General features: G+C 43.5%; 1 protein-coding gene across 4 annotated transcripts in view; it reads right to left on the bottom strand.

The window, feature by feature from the left end:
- Positions 1–1468: 1468 nt before the first annotated feature.
- Positions 1469–20936, bottom strand: part of RNASEL (ribonuclease L) — a 50465-nt gene continuing 30997 nt past the window's right edge. For 2 of the 4 annotated variants that reach the window (XM_030207096.1, XM_030207097.1), the window contains exons 4-7: positions 18176–18384; positions 9623–9755; positions 7620–7750; positions 1469–2012 (exon numbers count right to left, since the gene is read on the bottom strand). In XM_030207096.1, the coding sequence (XP_030062956.1) occupies positions 1838–2012; positions 7620–7750; positions 9623–9755; positions 18176–18384 (648 nt within the window). In that variant the 3' untranslated portion in view covers positions 1469–1837. Of the gene's footprint in view, positions 2013–7619; positions 7751–9622; positions 9756–18175; positions 18385–20936 lie in introns of those variants that run through there. The other 2 variants (XM_030207098.1, XM_030207099.1) reach the window with 2 other exon arrangements.

Below are 20936 nucleotides of genomic sequence, written 5' to 3'. Positions count from 1 at the left end.
TCTTCTCTCTCCCCTTGTCCCCTCCATCCATCCATCCCCAGCAATTCTCTTCCCTCCCCTGTCCCCCTCCATTCATACATCCCCAGCAATTCTCCTCTCTGCCCTGCCCCTATCCAGCCATACCCAGCAATTCTGTTCTTGCCCCTTCCACCCTCTATCCATCTATACCAGCAATTCTCTTTTCTCCCCTGTCCCCTCCCTCCAGCCATCAGTGATTCTCCTCTCGCCCCTCCCGCTCCCATCCATGTCCATGTGCACAATCACACAATAGCCATACACTTGCTCAATCATAAACATACATTTGCACTTAGTCACACACAGACCTCAGCTATGCATTTGTAGATATGCCCCGGCATTGAATTTTTAATTTCGCCACCAACCAAGGGCGTTAGCTGGGCTCCCTCCTGCAGTCTCAATATCAGCCTCTTGGTGAATAAATGGGAGACACCTCCATGTCCCTCCCATGCTGTGCCACACATACACCCCCTTTGCATTACATACAAAGGCAACTGTGCATGTATGTTATAGAATACTAAGCACGCATCTCGCACTTACGCATGTTAGCATGCATCACAGGGGATATTCTATATGGCGCCTAAAAACTCGGCACGGAAATCAGTGCCGACTAAGCATATTCTATAAGCCGTGCCTAGATTTAGGCGCAGTATGTAAAATACGTTCTTGATATCTCAGTGCCTAAAACTGCACGCCTCCATTTACACCAACAAAAACATGGCATAAATCCCAGTGTGCAGATTTAACTAAACGGGCCACACGGTAGCTGGGCGGTAACTCTGAATTGGTGTGCTTTGGGCATGCATAGGTGCCCACGTGGCTTAGTAAAAGGGCCCCTTAAGCAGTTATGGGTTACCGCATAAAGATAGGACTGTGTTTATGCGTTCCAATTTATGCAGTTAACCTGCCGGTTATGTGCTGAATATTGACACAACCAGCCAAGTGCTGACTCCGCCCTGGAACACCCTCATAATAGCCAGTTTTCACTTAGGGCCCTATTTACTAAGCTGTGCTAAGAGCCCACCAGCATTTTTAGTGCGCATTAAACGTTAAAGTTCCTATGGGCGACTCTTGTGTTTAGCGCGCACTTTTAGCACATTCTAAAAACACTAGCGCACCTTAGTAAACAGGGCCCTTGGCACTAACCACTAATTTGTAGTGGAAATAACAGGTTAAGTGCCACTGAAAATTAGAGGATAGCTCCAAAGAAACAACTTAACCAGTCAGTGGCCATTTCTGGCTGGTTAAATCGCTTTAAATATTGACCCACATTTATTTAATGCCTTGCCTGACGTTAAAAAAAAATTGCAATTACTACTGGGTCTGAATATTGACTCACATATGTTTTAAGGGTGGAGGATCTCCATTTTTCTCTTAGGATCCCTTCCCATATCTTCCTCGCAATCTTTATCTCAGTTTTTCAATACTCCAATACGAAAACAAAACACAGAACTTAATAAAAGCTGATGTTTATTTAAAATTTATAGGAGAGGGGCATTTGTAAAAGAACAGGCAAGCTCAGTAAAGTGCATTTATAAGATTATTTCATAAATTGTAGCAAAATATTTTTAAAATAGAGGGTTAGGTTTGGGTGCATGGGGGATAAAAGATGGAGAGGGGTTTGACTGTGATTAATCACCTTTGCTGCCTGATATTTTTAATGTAGTTCTACTAATTACAAAATCTCTTGAAAGACTGCAAAATAATTTGCAATGAGTAAATATATCTCTAAATAGCTGCTCTGGAGGCTAATGTGATTCTGGAATTCAGGGTCCCTTCACTGGGCTGTTAATGAGACGCTGTGATGGAGGTGCTTAGGCCTCTAAGTCATACCCGAATTGTTGAGCTGCATGCAATTATAGAAGAGAACTACGGGGTTTGGAAAATGCTTAATGTATCCCTTCCCCAAATGTCGCAGAGTTTCATAGACATAAACCGTGAGATCTGGAAACTTCTTGAGAAAATACTGGCAGGGATCTCCAATGATCTCCTTTATTCTGGAAGAAAAGAACAACAGATTGATGTGTAAATGGATGTTTTTGCATTATGGAAAAGGCAACTGCGTCAGTTGTTCTGATGCCAAGTAAATCAATTGAAATATGCAATGTACACACTTATATGCTGGTATTTCTATGTATAAATTTCAAATTAGGGCTTCTAAAGTAATGACCTATATGCATAGGCGGTCGGTGGACCAACTGTTTGGGGAGGCTAAAGGGGGCGGGGTTAGGGGTGGAGCCAGGGGCGGAGCTTATAGCCACAATTAACACAGAAAAAAATAAGTAAAAATAAAATAGTCACAATTAATACCTTTTATTAAATTTAGATATTAGATATGTATCACATGTCAAAGAATAAAGTGGTTGCTCAAAGCATATACTAACCACAATCGCTCAACTGTAAAACACTATGCACAAATTTGTGCAAAAACACACTCAGAACGTTACTGTACCATAACACTAGGTAGACCCTAGTACACCAATATACCACCCATATGGAAAATGCAGACCGTCAACAATATGAATCAAGGGATCATAATATCACAATTATCATGTAGAGCCACAAAACACCCTTTTAGGGTGGATAGTGTTCACAATGAGCTCCTTTTATTAACGACTATATGTAGATCCTTCAAGAGGTAGTGTGTCATGATTTAGGCTCTAAAACCCTTTCCGATGTTTTGGTTCCACCTCAGTAAGGCCAATGCACAATCTCTCCAGTGCAAAACACTATACACAAACTTGTGCAAAAACACACTCATAACCTTAGCAAACCATAACAGCACTAATTCCAAGGACAGGACGAGCTACAACCTTATGCGTGGAAAGGCAGCACTGTAATTACACCGGGCTCTAAAACACCAGTACACAACCTAATGAAACAAAAAAAAAACCCAAAAGGGCTGTAAATACTACACACTAGTAGAATATTGCACCTTGATTACACATGAAAAACACATGACACAACAGATATATTTTTTTTTTGTTACGTTTGTACCCCGCACTTTCCCACTCATGGCAGGCTCAATGTGGCTATGGAGGGTTAAGTGACTTGCCCAGAGTCACAAGGAGCTGCCTGTGCCTGAAGTGGGAATTGAACTCACTTCCGCAGGACCAGAGTCCACCACCCTAACCACTAGGCCACTCCTCCACTGGAAAGTTACCTCAAGAAGTCAGACTCAGCATGCAGCAATACTAGAAAAATTGAAACTTACATGCAAGATATCACAGATGCACATTTCCAAAAGCTGACATATTCCAGTTAATAAATTCTGAATATAATACTTTTTTCTACCTTTGTTGTCTGATCATTTTGTTTTTCTATTCGCTTTGGTCCCAGTGTCTTCTTTCCATTTGATATTTTTTCTCTCAACATGTCCACCATCCTCCTGTGTCCTTATGCGTCCTGTCTACCATCTGTAGCCCTGTCCCTATCCTTTCTCCAGTTTCAGCATCTGCCCTCAAAGTGTTCCAATCCAGCTCTTAAATTCAGCAATTTTCCCTCCATCCATATCCAGCATTTCTCCCCTCCCCTCCATCCATGTGCATGTACTTCCTCTGTCTTCCCTCCCCTCCATCCATGTCCAGCATTTCTCCTCTCTCCCTTCCACTCCATCCGTGTGCATCTCCTTCCTTTGTCTTTCCTTCCCTCCATCCTTATCCAACATTTCTCCTGTCTTCCTGCCCTCCACTCCATCCATGTCCAGATTTCTCCTCTCTTCCTCCCCTCCATCCATCCATGTCCAGCACCTTCCCTCTTCTCTTCTACCCTTCCATCCAGTGTCATCCCTCTTTCTCTCTCCATCCTTCTACCCATTACCCTCTCCCAAGCCTTTTGTCTATTGTCTCCCTCTCCTTCCATCCATTGTCTCCATCTCCCCTTCCTTCTAAACAGTTCTCTCTCTTGACCCTTTTCCATTCAGCATGTCCTCTCTATCCCCATCCTTCCAGTGTCTTTCCTCTTTCACTCCCTACCCTTACGTCCAGTGTCTTCCCTCTTTCTGCCCCCTCCTTCCAGCATTTTCCCTCTTTCTCCCTCCTTTCATTCAGCATTTCTCCGTCTGACAGCTAGAGTTTCCCCCAGTTTCTCCCTAGCAGCTTCTCTCTCTCTCTCCTGCCCATGTCCCCTATTTCTCTCCCCATCTTTCCACTAATCTCTCTCTCTCTGTACCCCTCTTCCATCCAGCATCTTCTCTCTGGCTCTCCCCTGCTCTTTTCCATGGCCCCTCTTTCTCTCCCCATCTCTCTCTGGCTCTTCCCTGCTCTTTTCCATGTCCTTGGCTTTCCCCTGCTCTCTTCCATGTCCCCTTTTTCCTCTCCCCATCTCTCTCTGGCTCTCCCCTGCTCTCTTTCATGTCCCCTCTTTCTCTCCCCCTCTCTCTCTGGCTCTCCCCTGCTCTCTTCCATGTCCCCTCTTTCTCTCTCCATCTCTCTCTGGCTCTCCCCTGCTCTTTTGCATGTCCCTGACTCTCCCCTGCACGTTTCCACTTTCTCTCTCTCTCCCCCAGCATCCTCACGCATCTCTCCTCTCCCTCATGCATCCCACCTTTCTCTTGCCTCCCCTTCTTGCTTCCATCACTCTCACTCCTTTCTCATTGCCATTCCCATGCCCTGCCATTGCTTTCCTTCCTCCCTCTTCCCTTTAGATGTGGCATCTCACATCCTCCTCTCTCTACCCACCCCCCTTTCCCTTTGGTCTGGCAGCTGGCTGGCATCACTTCCCCCCCCCCCCCCCCCCCCCCGGACAGTGCGATCTTTACCCACCCTCCCCCCCACCGTCTAGTGCGGTCTCGCTCTCCCCCTCCGATCCTGTCACGTCGTCTTTCAACTTTGAGGCTTCCTTCCGGTAGCAGCAGCAGCATCAGCAATGATGTAAGCGCTGCTTTCAGCCTGCCCCGGAAGCACTCACTGTACAGCTTCCCGCGTAGGAGGGACACTGTCCAGAGAAGGCTTCCGAGGCAGGCTGAAAGCAGCGCTTACATCATTGCTGATGCTGATGCTGCTACCGGAAGGAAGCCTCAAAGTTGAAAGACAACGTGACAGGACAGGAGCAGAGGGGGAGAAGTGATACCGCACTAGACAGTGGGGGGGAGGGTGGGTAAAGATCGCACTGTCCGCCCACTGCCCCGCCCTTGCTGCACTTCTGGCTGGGGAGGCTTAGCCTCCCCAAGCCTCTTATACCGGCGCCTATGCCTATATGTAATTACTGAGGCTGCTGAATGTGCTACAGCTTCATGGTAAGTTTCCCAGGATCATGAGGGCATCTAGCATGTGGCACCTGCAGTACTGAACACATGGCAAATAACATAGGCTATTTGAAGACTACCAGCACAGGTGTTCTGTCCCCATATTCATGGAGGCAGGTTGTTTAATTTTCATATGTATATGTTGGACATTGTTATATCAGACTGCATTGCCTGTAACAGTTTACATTGCTTATGCCTTTAAAAAAGGCAGGACGTGCCTTTGGACTACAAATGTTGGTCTTCCTGCAGTGCTCTGTAATAGGCTTTTTCTGAGCACATGTCCCAGTTCCCTGTGCCTTGGGACTTTTCTTATTGGCTGGCCTTGCCCCTGTCTATGTGGGCTGGAGCCCACCCATCTTCTCTCCTTTTGGGGTTTGAGAGTGTGACTACAGCATGGTTTTCTAAGGACTGTCAGCTGACTTTGCTGTCCCTGTTGCATTCTCCCCCTCTTTCAAGCTATTGTAAATGACCAGGTTTTAACCATTTAAAGGTATTGACAACATCTACTCATCAGCCAGTGCTGAGATTTCCCGGCTTCCCTGGTGAGCTAGTAGAGGACTGACTCCCAGTTCTGCAAGGCAGAGACATTTGTGCATCACTACAAACTGTAAGTCATATTTGCTTTGTTTGATTGCATTAAAGAAGTTTTGGTTCAAGAGTTCTAAGTCTTGTGGTGTTCTATACTCTGCTTAACTGCATGCTAATCTCCTGAGTAGACAGAGCTTATCAGGAGGCAAAGCAGAACAACAAGGATAATTTATAACAAGTTACCTAAGTTAAGAGGGTAATAGGATGCTTACAGACGAACTCTATTTAGAAAACAGATGGTATAAAACAAAAATAAAAAGTTTAGGACACACTGGAAAGGGCTTCAATAGCAACTTCAGTAACTGGAAATGAGGATAGTGCCGGGCAGTCATTTACGGTCTGGATCCCGCAAATGACAAGACGGATTTGGATAGGCTGGAGTGGGTTTTGACGGCAACTCCAGTAGGACAGAGTTGGGTGGACTTCTAAGGTCTATGTCCCAGAAACACCAAAGAAAGACTCATGATAAAAGTATAAAATATCAAATTCATTGTTGATTTAATCATGAATTGATAATGAGTGTGACTGTAGGGCAGACTGGTCTTAATCTGCCGTCACTTACTATGTTACTATATATATTTTGTAAAGACACATAAGTGCCCTATGACTTTATCAAATTCTAAGAGTAAATGGTACTGGCAGAAACTGAGACTAGATTGAAGTCACAGACATTTACAGCAGCTCAGAAGCTGGTATACATGTACACATGTACAACTGCACAATCACGTGTACTTTGTAAACAGTGCATGTACTTTCTGACTTGTGTCCAAACCCCAGAACGTGCCTACACATGGATGGCAGAAAAGTATATGTGGTCTTGTCACTATACATTCTCCGGTCGATATTCAATGCTACTTAACTGACTATCCATGAATATTCAGCCAGTTATCCCCCGCTATCTTCCGCTAAATATTCACGGTCAGCACATAGTGGCTAACAGGTTATACTGCGCAATATAACCGGATATACGCAAATATTCAGCATATTGCTGGCTAAGCCAAATCGGGCCGACCAAATTGCAGGCCTATCTTTGGCCGCTATTGACTTAGCCAGTGCAGTGGACTTCACATAAAGCGACTCAGGTACAAATCCCATCTTAACACCTTTATTTTATACTGTGATCCCTCCGGGAACACCTAAAAAACTACTGTACCTAACTGTACACCACGGTAAAAGCCCTCTGGTCTGCAGGTGTCTCCTATCTAAAGGTACAGTTGGTGTTTAGTGGGTTTTGGAAGGCTCACAATTTCCACCACAAGTGTACTGGTTAGAGTGGGATATGAACCTGGGTCCCTTTCTCTACAGTCCACTGCACTAGCCTACTCGTGGGACCAGCTTGCTATTAAAATAGGAATGGCCATAATATCTGAAGCTATCACCGAGCCTGGTATGTACTGTCTCTGTCACACCTTTGGTGGGGTAGAAGGAGGTCAGAGACCACTGGGGGATAAAGGAGGGGATTCATGCCTTAATCCCTCCAGTGGTCAGCTTCTCAGTTAGGGCACCTTTTTTGTGACTTAGCTGTGATTGAAACAGGTTCAGATAAAAATGTCCCAATTTTTGCCCTAGAGCTTTTTATCTTGTTCTATTATCCCAGGAAAACATCCAAGCTGGCTCAAATCTGAGTTTTGAAAATTGTAACGTGGACGTTTTCCCATGAAAAACACCCATTTGGCGCTCTGTGCTGCTTTTGAGAACGTTTCTCATTTAAAAAAGAGCACCTTAGTATGCGCTCCTTCATTTGGTAATGAATCTTACAGTTGTTACCTACTCTGTTTTTTTCTCATCGAAGTGAGCACCCAAGTTTCTAATGAACTTCAACAGGTCAGTGACTGTGTCCTGATAATAGATTTTCTTCTTACTGTGGAACCTGTTCATGTCATTCAGGACCTCCTGGTCAACCTGACAGATTAAAAAAATAACAATCAGTTTTGTGGGATAACCAAATGCTACTTCCACAGTTACTGAGGATCAGTGTTAGAGGAAGCTGCTATTTTCTGTCTTCAACTGGATTGCAAAGATTAGTTAGAGGAATGGTTTGTAACCCGCCTTTTGTAAAAAGCCTGCAGGAGTGTATGTGTATTTGCCAGCACATGCCATCTCAAAAATATATACACTGAAAATATGAATGACACGGGCCCAGGAGCTTCCATGTGGACAGCGTATAATTGGACCCTATTCTATGAAGGAATAGATTCTCCCCCCCCCCCCCCCCCCCCACCAAGTGCCAGTGTCTATCCCCCTGTTTACTAAGCCGCGCTAGCGGCTGCTGCGCTGTAATGCCAACAAGCCCATTCAAAGTGAATGGGCTGTCGGCATTAGCGCATGGCAGCTGCTAGTCCAGGCTAGTAAACAGGGGGGTTAGTATTATTACAGTTGGGGGCACCCTGCATCCTCCCTGGTTCATGGCTCTGTCTGGGTGATGATTCCCCACTCTGGAGCCAGCATTATCCAGGGAAGCGCTGTTCTAGAGAGAGAGCCCTTTCTGCCTGTCATGTCACTCTGCCCCCTAGTGGCAGGCTTTCCATCCTTCCAGAAGATTTCTCTTCACCCATTAAAAGACCACACTTTCAAATTTAGACAGGTTGTCAATCTCCTCCTTTCACCTCAGAAGGGTAAATACAAATTTTTCCTACAAAGTTTCTTGGTTCCTTCTGAACAACCACGTTGTGCCTATTTGTTAAGGCTACAGCGGTATATCAAGTTTTATTAAATAAATAAATAAAAATAAATAAACATCCACACAATAAACAGAACTAAACATTCCTCAGGTAAAGTGCCAACAATGAAAGACTAAGAACAATAAAGAACTTCCACAATATACAGAACTGTACGTTTCTCACCTAATGTTTATTTCAAACTTGATAAACCACTTACCTTTTCCAGATCAAAGTGGTTTACAATATAAAATCCATTGTTACAGATTAAGTAAAGAACTCAAGAAAATTAAAGGACAGACCTAAGTTATCATGGAGCAGTAAAAGGTGTGCTTTTACTGTATCTTGATTTAGCACGAGAGCAACCTGTAGTATCTCAGTACCGCAGGTTGCTGACTCCCATGATAAATGAGTTGCTCTGCTTGCGAGCCACCTTACAAGCAGCACTATTCCAGCAGCCCAGGAAAACTGGGCCTCAAAGCCATGACCTGATGTTCCTAGACCAAAGTTTCAAGGGGCCCTGGTACCATTCACCCACCCCCATCACAACCCTCCACTCCCTGATCACACTGCTCTCATCCCCATGATCACATTTGCCCTGATCACAGCCCACCTACCCCCCTCGATCATAGTCCCCCAAATCATAACCTTTATCCTCCAAACTCCCCTGATCACAATAACCTTCACTCCCCTATCACAACCCCCATTGCTTGATTCCACTTCCCACATCCATCACATCCCCCAAAGGACACCCCTCCATCATCTGGAATTACTGGCCCTGTACCTGGTGGTCCAGTGGTCCTAGGGCAGGAGCAATTCCCAGTCACTCCTGTCCTGCTGGTGCCATCTCTAAAATGGTGCACCTAGCAGATATCTCGCATGACTACCACTAGGAGTGGCATTTTGGAGATGGCGCTGACAGGGTGGGACCGACTTACCATATTTCAGGCTGTACTAGAATCCAAATGCTCTCTGGGTTTCTGCTTCACTCTTTGCAATAGACTTCAGGCATGTTACTATATGTTTTATCCTGTCATCACTATGGAAGCCTCATGCACATATTCTATTGAGTTAAGCACATGTTCCCATTTCAAAGGACGATATTAGAAGGGCTTACCTTACAACCCCAGGGGTGGAAGGTTTTTGTCATTGTCACATGAGAATCATTCAGGGTTCTGAAAAGGGCACTGTCCTCTGTGCGCATTTTGACATCATTCTCATTCCCAACATCTTGAAGAAACTTATACCTGCTGTACAGTGAGTCATACAGATTTACATCCAGAGTCCAATGAGGCTGGGATACAATATCATTTTGTTGGTCATCTGAATATTTGACATATGAGGGTAGATATTCAAAGCAATCTAAAAAGCCAGGAGATGGCCCACAATAAAAAGAACTGAGGACGAGGAAGCCATTTTGTTGAAGCAGCCGCTATGGCCAGGAGCAAGTGGGGTTTGCTCCCCCCCCCCCCCCGCATATCCACCAGGGAAGGGGGGTCCCTATCCTTGCCAGGGTAAAGGAGGATCAATAAAGGGGGGGTCTGTTTCAGGGAGGGTAAGAAAGGAATTGGAAGGGGCTATTGCAGGGGGAATGGTAGGAGGAATCAGAAGGGGGAGCATTCAAGGGGGTGGGAGGGGAATTGGAGGGGTTTGAATGTTATGCGCTTCCTGGCAGATATTCAACAGGGGACTGCATAACTGTCTTTTTGTAAGCCCTGGCTGAATATCGGGAGGAACCCACATAAGCTCTAGTGGCCTGCAGGGGTCTGGTGAGCACTGATATTCAATGCCAATGCTTGGATTTGGCCCAGCATTGAATATCGGGGCCTAATTAGCTGATGACATTCAGCATTTTTTAAAAAACACTGACCGCTGCTGGCCAGAAGGAGTCCAGTGAGGTCTGGGACTACTTTACATGTTCCTTCCCTTCTACTTCCTGATTCTCGCCTTACTCTGCTAATTTAATATTTAATGTTGTAAACTATTTTGATTTGAATTGCAGTATATCAAAATTCTGAATAAACAATACCACAATACCACAGAGCCCCTTCTAAAATACCACCAGAATTAAGCATGTCCCGACCTTGATGTCTGAATTTCTGTCTCTATACAAAATCCCAACATAAATCACCCAGTTCTGTAGATACATTCATATAAAATGCCTAAAATGCCAACATGTGAAGAAATCTTTGTGGATCTCTCAACCATGGCATTTTCAAGTCAGTCTTCAGTTTAGAAGAGATACTCACACACCATCCCCCAAGTTCTATAAATGATGCTCAAAATTGCACTTGCAAGTTAATTGCATAATAAGCCAGTTAGCACCAATAATTGGGGGCTAATAATCAATTATTGGAGCTAATTGGCAACAATTTGTATTTATGCCTGGCCAGGACGAACAGACGGATGCGGAAATGTTAAAGGAAATCAGGGACGCAAACAAACTGGGCAACACAATAATAATGGGGGATTTCAATTACCCGCATATAGACTGGGTTAATGTAACATCTGTACACGCAAGGGACATAAGATTTCTTGATGAAATCAAGGACAGCTTCATGGAACAGCTAGTTCAGGAGCCGACAAGAGAAGGAAAAATACTAGACTTAGTCCTTAGTGGTGCTCATGATCTAGTACAGGGGGTAACGATACGAGGGCCGCTTGATAACAGTGATCATAATATGATCGGTTTTGATATTGGCATTGAAGGAAGTGAAACTAGGAAATCAAGTACGCTAGCGTTTAACTATAGAAAAGGTGATTACGACAAAATGAGAAAAATGGTGAAAAAAAGACTGAAAGGAGCAGCTCGCAGAGTAAAAAACTTGCATCAGGCGTGGATGCTGTTTAAAAACACCATCCTGGAGGTTCAGGACAAATATATTCCACGTATTAGAAAAAAGGGAAAAAAGACTAAACGTCAGCCGGCGTGGCTAAACAGTAAGATAAAGGAAATCATTAGAGCCAAAAAACAATCCTTCAGAAAGTGGAGAAGAGAACCAACTGAAAGTAACAGGATAGATCATAAGGAATGCCAAGCCAAATGCAAAGCGGAGATAAGGAGGGCAAAAAAGGACTTTGAGAAGAAATTAGCGTTGGAAGCAAAAATACATAGTAAAAACTTTTTAGATACATTAAAAGCAGGAAACCGGCCAAAGAGTCGGTTGGGCCACTGGACGAAAATGGTGTTAAAGGGGCGATCAAGGAGGACAAAGCCGTAGCGGAGAAATTAAATGAATTCTTTGCTTCGGTCTTCACCGAGGAGGATTTGGGGGGGACACCGGTGCCGGAAAGAATATTTGAAGCGGGGGAGTCGGAGAAACTAAACAAATTCTTTGTAACCTTGGAGGATGTAATGGGTCAGTTCAGCAAGCTGAAGAGTAGTAAATCACCGGGACCTGATGGTATTCATCCCAGAGTATTAATAGAACTAAAAAATGAACTTGCGGAGCTACTGTTAGAAATATGCAATCTGTCCCTAAAATCGAGTGTAATACCGGAAGACTGGAGGGTAGCCAATGTTACTCCGATTTTTAAGAAAGGTTCCAGAGGAGATCCGGGAAATTATAGACCGGTGAGTCTGACGTCGGTGCCGGGCAAGATGGTGGAGGCTATTATTAAGAATAAAATTGCAGAGCATATACAAAAACATGGACTGATGAGACAAAGTCAGCACGGATTTAGTGAAGGGAAGTCTTGCCTCACCAATCTAATGCATTTTTTTGAGGGGGTAAGCAAACATGTGGACAATGGGGAGCCGGTTGATATTGTATATCTGGATTTTCAGAAGGCGTTTGACAAAGTGCCGCACGAAAGACTCCTGAAGAAATTGCAGAGTCATGGAATCGGAGGTAGGGTATTATTATGGATTAAGAACTGGTTGAAAGATAGGAAGCAGAGAGTAGGATTGCGTGGCCAGTATTCTCAGTGGAGGAGGGTAGTTAGTGGGGTCCCGCAGGGGTCTGTGCTGGGTCCGTTGCTTTTTAATGTATTTATAAATGACCTAGAGATGGGAATAACTAGTGAGGTAATTAAATTCGCCGATGACACAAAATTATTCAGGGTCGTCAAGGCGCAGGAGGAATGTGAACGATTACAGGAGGACCTTGCGAGACTGGGAGAATGGGCGTGCAAGTGGCAGATGAAGTTCAATGTTGACAAGTGCAAAGTGATGCATGTGGGTAAGAGGAACCCGAATTATAGCTACGTCTTGCAAGGTTCCGCGTTAGGAGTTACGGATCAAGAAAGGGATCTGGGTGTCGTCGTCGATGATACGCTGAAACCTTCTGCTCAGTGTGCTGCTGCGGCTAGGAAAGCGAATAGAATGTTGGGTGTTATTAGGAAGGGTATGGAGTCCAGGTGTGCGGATGTTATAATGCCGTTGTATCGCTCCATGGTGCGACCGCACCTGGAGTATTGTGTTCAGTACTGGTCTCCGTATCTCAAAAAAGATATAGTAGAATTGGAAAAGGTACAGCGAAGGGCGACGAAAATGATAGTGGGGATGGGACGACTTTCCTATGAAGAGAGGCTGAGAAGGCTAGGGCTTTTCAGCTTGGAGAAGAGACGGCTGAGGGGAGATATGATAGAAGTGTATAAAATAATGAGTGGAATGGATCGGGTGGATGTGAAGCGACTGTTCACGCTATCCAAAAATACTAGGACTAGAGGGCATGAGTTGAAGCTACAGTGTGGTAAATTTAAAACGAATCGGAGAAAATTTTTCTTCACCCAACGTGTAATTAGACTCTGGAATTCATTGCCGGAGAACGTGGTACGGGCGGTTAGCTTGACGGAGTTTAAAAAGGGGTTAGATAGATTCCTAAAGGACAAGTCCATAGACCGCTATTAAATGGACTGGAAAAATTCCTCATTTTTAGGTATAACTTGTCTGGAATGTTTTTACGTTTGGGGAGCGTGCCAGGTGCCCTTGACCTGGATTGGCCACTGTCGGTGACAGGATGCTGGGCTAGATGGACCTTTGGTCTTTCCCAGTATGGCACTACTTATGTACTTATGTACTTATGCACACATCTTCCTAGGCGGTATTCTATAAAGATGCATGCATACATTTTTTAGTGTGCAACGGAAAAGGAGGCATGGCCATTGAAAAGGCATGGGTGGATCAAGGGCATTCACTAAAGATGTGCGCACTGGTGGGGGGATGTGTCTAATTTAGGCACAGGTATTTATACCAGGTTTCAGTTGGTGTAAATCCTTGTGCCTAAAATTGGGCGTAGATCTTGACGCCGAGTGCCATTCTTAAAGGTTGTCCAACTCAAAGCGCCGTTTATAGAATGGTGATCAGCGCATGTTTTAGCAATCAGCATTTAAATAGCACTTATCTCAATCAGACCAGTTTCTTGTGAGGGATTTTTAGGTAATTCCTATTATGTCAACTTAACCTGGCTACCCCAATCTATTTTTTACTAGTCTACTGTCCACCTAATCTGTTCTCAGACATTTGGAATTTGATGCATCAACTTATTTTAGAAGTGTCAGCAAAATATTCTGATCTTTGCATCTTAGTTCATTTTAATGTACACTGTGATTTGCCTGAATCAGTGACAAGGAGTTTGTGTCATTTATGGAAGGACTGAATTTCTGCTTGCATTCAAAAGGACCAACTCATACAAAAGGCCACCTATTAGATCTTATCTTCCTTATCCCGTTCTTTTCACAGATTAGAGGTAACTGAAGTACCCTGGTCTGACCAGTTTCTACTCAGACTGACTATTCCCACATACCATCTTCCCACTCTTCCAATAATAGACATTCCAGAGCGTTTATAAAAGTTGACTGGGACAGATTTGTGACAGATTTCTCCTTTCCTGAGGATTTTAATAATATGTCATTATCAGATCAAGCTGAGCCATGGGATAGTATTATTTGGCAAGTAGTTGATCAACATGCCCCTATGAAGAAGAAAACAGTTCATCAAAAGTCAACCCAGCCTTGGTACCATTCGGGGTTCTCTCTCTTAAAATCCCAATTCAGGAGAGCTGAAATAATTTGGAGAAAACAATCAGATGAGTCCCACTCTCATTATATTCTAAAGCAAGGGTTCTCAACCCAGTCCTTGGGACACACCAAAACAATCAGGTTTTCATGATATCCACATATGCACGAGAGAGACTGGCTTGCAGTGGCTCCATTGTATGCAAATCTCTCTCATATTCATTGTGGATATCCTGAAAACTTGACTGGCCTGTTGTGTCCAGAGGACTGGGTTGAGAACCCCTGTTCTAAAGTGATAAAATTAGCTAAGAAGGATTATTATTCACGTAAAATACAAGATTGTGACTGTCCTCAAAAAATAATCTTTCAGATAACTCAAGAATTGAATGGGCAGTTAGATAACAATTGTTCTGTGATCTCAACTGACTGTTTGGCTAATTTCTTGTTTCCAAAGTTAAAAATTTAAGAGACTTTAGTAACATTCAAGCTTCTATGGAGCAGCACCCCAAAGCTAACAGGGTGCACCATAACATGGCCAAAGCCAGCACTAGTTCTAGATTGTGTCAACTTAGTAGGAGTTAAACTTTAAAGTTAGTTTGAGAAGAGTTAGTAAACAAGACTGATAGCTGATCAGTGGAGTTGGACTTAGACCGACTGGTGCTCTCATTTACTTTTCAGCCAATGAGCGATTGTCAAAAATCAAACCTAAGTAAGTGGGAACTTCTGATGAGAAAACATTCTTTTGCTGGTTTTTCAAGCGAGAGAATTGTTATTGCCCTCTCACCTGCCCTTTGGTAGGCTGGTTGCTTTGGTAAATTTGAGGAAATAATAGAGGAGGTTTTTTTTGTCATATCTGGGGTAGCTACAGAAGGCATCTCTATAATGTTTGGCCTGAATAAGGTGAATGTAATAAGTATTCCATATTCTTTGGAGATGCATTGGGGTCCATGTATGTCACTGTCATGGACATAAGGGTGGGACTTATGCCTGGTCTGGCAGTACCGCATTCCAGGTGGGGTGAGAATATCCACAAAGGGAAATTGGTCTCCATCATCTTGGTTAATTCATCACTGACTAGGTGGATTATTTTTATGGATGGGGTTTGGGATTAAATATGAACAAGTTTGTTAAGTTGTGTGTGATATGATATTTGAACAGGCCATGTTTTGAGATGTAAGCGTTATTACAAGAGTTCTATTAATTTGAATAAAGCTGTGGCTGATTATGCCACACTTAATTGTTTGGGTTTTGATTTAAGTTTGAGAGTGTGATGTATGAGTGCCTATGTTATGCCCCAACAGAGGTTAATTTAGCTGTGGATTAAGGTCAGGCAGCTCTGGTACTTTCCTTAGACCTGGTATCCGCTTTCAATCTTTTGGATCATCAGTTGTTGCTAAAAAGATTGAAGGATATAGGGTTAGGGGGCCGGGTATTGGGATGGTTTCAATCATTTTTAGCTGACATATTTTGTGAAGGATCTTTTTATGCAGTCTTCTGATTATAAGCTGGAGTGTGGAGTACCTCAAGGGTCTGCACTCTCTCTGATATTATTTAATCTGTTCGTGGCCCCTTTGATACGGTTAATTGAGAATGACTCCATTAAAGTATACATCTATGTAGATGATATTCTTTTGGTGGGTCTTTATCCAGTGGTTACCCCGGATATAACACCAATGAATGACTGTTTATTGTTGATAGCGGATGGGATTCAACAACATATACTGATTTTGAATGTTGACAAGACAAAGGTCTGTTGGCTATCAGGGCACTTGCAGCGGCCGGGGTAATTCTACATTTTTGCAAGGAGTCATATTGGATTCCAAACTTAGATTTGAAGAGCAAATTTCAAGGGTGATAAGGGAAGGTTTCGCTGTATTACGAATGCTTAGGCTGGCAAGATCTCATTTTGATGTAGATACCATGCACATGTTATTACATTCTCTGGTAATTTCCAGATTGGACTATGGAAATATTATTTACTTGGGTTTCCCATATAGTTTGAAAAGGCGGTTCAGAACTTTACAGAACTCAGATAACAGGCTATCATCAGGAGGTGTGGGGATAACAGAACATGTAACTCCCTTATACCTAAGCTATCACTGGTTACCAGTAGATTATCGGGCAGAGTATAAAGTTTTGACATTAATGCATAAGATACTATATCCCTTCTTATTTGACACCTATAATTCAATTTTATATCCCGGGTAAGGAGTTGAGATCAGGTTCTGGTCAGCTTCTAAAAGTGCCAAGTAATAAACAGGCACGTTTAACAGGGAGTGTGTTTTTTATTATTATTATTTTTTTTTTTTTGGAAGGCTCCTATTTTATGGAATCAACTCCCCACAGAGTTAAGGACAGAAGTCTCCCCCAAATTATTTTGGAGGGGATTAAAAACTTGTAAGTTTTTAAGTAGCACTGAGGAAAGTTGGAATTTGGTAGCTGTAGGTATTGACATTTTACTCTGTGGATTTTGGAAGTGTGGAAGATGATTGTTGTAGAATGAATGTGTCTCTCCTGTTATTGATGGTGTTCTTTTCCACATATATTTGTATTTTTTTTAATTGTAAACCACTTTGACTGACTATATAAGAAAGGTGGTATATCAAGTATTTTAAACTATTAAGCTAGAAATTGAATAGATATTGAGAGAATTGTAATTTCCTGAATGAAAAGGACTTAGAGAAATTGTTAGGGTCTCTCCATCCTACTACCTCACTAAGAAAATGGCCATGCAGTAAGATAACTCTTACAGCGTGGCCATGCGGAGGGGAGCACTTAACACCACCCACTAAGATGGTAACGGCTCCTGAAGAACCCGGCGGTAACCGGGCATTGCAAGGCGATGCCCAATTACCACCGGGTTAGCGCTACACTACAAAAAAAATTTACAGCACGTCGGAAACAGCACGCACTCAAACCAGAACTGCCGCCAGCGGCCACATTGGAACGATAGTAGTTTTGGGACAGTGTGCAGCAAGCCCACGTTGGGCTTACCACCACTTTGTAAAAGGGCCCCTAAATCAAGTGTGGAAAGGGGCCAATTTTAAATATTTTGAGGAGTTGCGAAGACAGTATAATTTGCTTACCCATACTAATATGTTTATTTACAGCTTGAGAAATGTGTCCAGTAAGGAAGAACGTGACAGACATCTAAGATCACAAACGAATGTGGAGAAGATAATAACGAGACCACGCCTTGTGCATAAATTGATTACAGTAGTAAGTTAAACATTGCCCAATGTGTTGGGAGCAAAGAATTAGATATGGCCCCTAAATTGACTAAATGTTGGAAACTTGATCTTACTTTAGAATACGATGAGATGGACTGGCAGCATATCTGGCTCAAAAGCAGGAACTTATGTATAAACTTCTCCACTGTTCATATTGCTGCCCTGTTTTTTTCTTCCGATTTCTATTGGCTGCTCCCAGGTGCTGGAAGGGATACAGGGAGCTATGGGATTGTTTACTTATATGATGGGGAGGGGTCAAAGTTCAGCATTTTTGGAAGATAATAGGAGAGATATCCCTGATGTTGAACTTCCAGGTTGCTCTTACATCAAGGTTATGTCTCCTGGAGAGATGGGAGGATTAAAATGCATCCATTTTGGGCAGTCATTTTTCACAGACAGAGAGACAGAGATTCTTGACCCTTTTGTATAATTCCTCACAACTTCTGTTGGGTTGGAGAGAATAAAAAGTGAAAATCCCTCACCTTGTGTGACTCCAGAAGAAGGGATGGTTAAGGAAATCAATCACAGATGAATACTCTGTATCTGGAGACATTAATTTATTTACTAGATCCCTTGCTTCTATAAAATCTTCCACTGAATCTGGACAAGCTTCCGTCACATCCCTTTCTCTATCTGGTTGGAAGCAGGCCGTTCCTCTTGTTACTACATACAAGACAAGGTTTCCCAATGCCTGGAAGAGATAATAAAATAATTTAATTCATGAGGAATATCAGACTTTCCATATAATAAGCTATTCCTGTTATGTGTCCAGGATGCTATCTGGTAAAGATGCAGAATGTGCAAAGAATATGGAAGGAAGTTGCTTCTACCTGTCCACACTCAATGCCTGATGCTCTGATTCTTGTGTCATCCCACTGGGATTTTCTTTTCAATTTTGTGATTCTATTTTCACATTTGCACAAACTGTGTGCTCTGTCTGGTCAATATTCTGCTGGCAGTGATCAACGTTTTTATGTCTGCCGCTAGCTGTATTCCCAGATATTCAATGCTGGGCCATGTCCAGGCACTGGCATTGAATATCTGATTTTAGGTAGGTGCAATGTCTTTGTTTAGAAGAACAGAGTGGTTAGATGCTCCTGGGCCACATCTTAAAGGGACCATGATGCTGTCCCTCACCCGTAATCAACATTCCCCCCCCCCCCACACACACACACACAAGACTAGATCCCCTGATCAACACCCACACTCTCTCACACAAGGCCCCAACCCACCCATAAGCACCTGCACAAAACCTCAATTCCCCCAATCAGCACCCACACCACTCTACACAAAACTTTATCTCCTTCATCAGCATCTGCACCCTCCTGCTTAAGTCCTCGGCCTCCCCATATGCACCCGCACAGGACCCAACCCTTCCATCACCACCTGCTCAAAGACCCCCCCCCCCTCCCATTAATATCTGTAGAAGACTTCAACTTCCTATCCAGTTTCCATCTGGTTACTTTCAGGAATAGTTTCCATCTGATTATAACACAAATGCAACTGACATCATCACACTCTCTAGTGTGTACTCATCAATTTACATCATAGGCATAGATTAATGGGACAAAAATAATATGGATTTAGGCAAGGGAGACCTTGCTTCACCATTCTCCTACATTTCTTTGAATAGGTAAGTAAACATGTGCAAACAGGTGAGTTGGTCGATATTGTTATATCTGGATTTTGAGAAGGTATTTGACAAAGTACCCTATGAATGACTCCTGAAGGAATTAGAAAGTCATAGGATAACAGGCAGTGTCCTATTGTGGGTTAAGAACTGATTAAATAGGCTTCTTAGCATTAAGTGCAAGCTAATTTTGTTAGTGCATTATATGCTTTAGTAAAAGGCCCCCTGAGAGGGAGTCTATAGGATGCTGCCACTTTCCCTTAAGGATACTCCCTCCCAGTGTCAAAACCACCTTAAAATCCATAGTCCTGCCCAAGGGGGAAGTGGCATGGGAAGGATGGAGTCAGAAGAGCAGAAACTAGGAAATATAAAAGCTCAAGGCACTGCTAGGTTGAGGAGGCCCAGCGGGAAGCAGCGATACCCAATCGCATTTGCCTTCACTGCCTACGTGTGAACTGCAGCCGTGACAGTTAGGCAGGCCCAGTGCCACTGGGGACCTTGAAGAACTATTACACAGATGCTCAAAACTCTGGTGCTGTTCTGAACTGCGGCAGAAAAATACCACTGGATCAGCGCGGTGAAGGAACTCCCTAATGCTCAACGCTAATGAGACGCAAATTTAGGTGCGGTCATAGCGTTAAGAACTTCTGTGGGAGGATTGTGCCTGGGCATGCGCCCGAGAGCTGTGCATTAAGAACAGTTCTTGAGTACATGCCCAGAACACCAGAGGAGGAGGAAGAAGTGCATCCTGATAAGGAAAAGGATGGAAAGGAGAGCAGGCAAAGGAGGTAAGGGGAAGTCAGAAAGGAAGACAAGATTGCAGGGTGGACTTACATGCTGGTAAACATCTACACTCCTAACCAAGCTCAAGGGGAGTTCTATGACCAACTGACCTTAAAACTATCTAAACACATACAGGGTGACCTTCTAGTGGGGGGGGGGGGGTGGATTTTAACTTAACTCTAGATCTTGTACTAGATAACTCCTCTAGGGTAGCCACATACGCTAGAGTGGAGAGAGGCAAATTAATGAGGTTTATCAATGACTGGGGATTGGATGACATTTGGAGGGTTATGCACGGTCAAGAAAGAGATTATACCTGCTACTCGGCACCACATGACTCTCATTCCCAAATAGATCTTTGGTTGGGCAGTACTATCAGGCACACAAGCTACCGTTATTCACATACGCACGTGGTCGGATCATACCCCTATAACCATCATGTTTAGAGGACAAGGGATACTGTCGGATGCGGGAAGTTGGAGATTTCCAGACACTTTATTGGATGACCCTATATATGTTAAGCATATAGAGGAGGACATACAGGAGTTTATCCACCATAATGATACACCTGAGGTTACACCTGATATTCTTTGGGAAAGCCTTAAAGTAGTACTGAGGGGGAAATTGACCTCGATACAAGCACATATATACAAATCTGGTAGGCAAAAGGAATAGGATCTTAGACAGAATATACAGCGGTTGGACACCCTCACTAAACATCATCAGGCTACTCCCGAACAAGTGGAAGCACTACATAAAAAGTTGGATACAGCTAGCGGCCTTAGAACTTAACACCATACAAGAGCAATTACAGCGGACACAACAAGAAT

This window comes from Microcaecilia unicolor, chromosome 6 (assembly GCF_901765095.1).
Source record: "Microcaecilia unicolor chromosome 6, aMicUni1.1, whole genome shotgun sequence".
In the NCBI taxonomy this organism is placed as follows: domain Eukaryota; kingdom Metazoa; phylum Chordata; class Amphibia; order Gymnophiona; family Siphonopidae; genus Microcaecilia; species Microcaecilia unicolor.
This window is presented reverse-complemented; position numbering and strand designations above follow the sequence as displayed.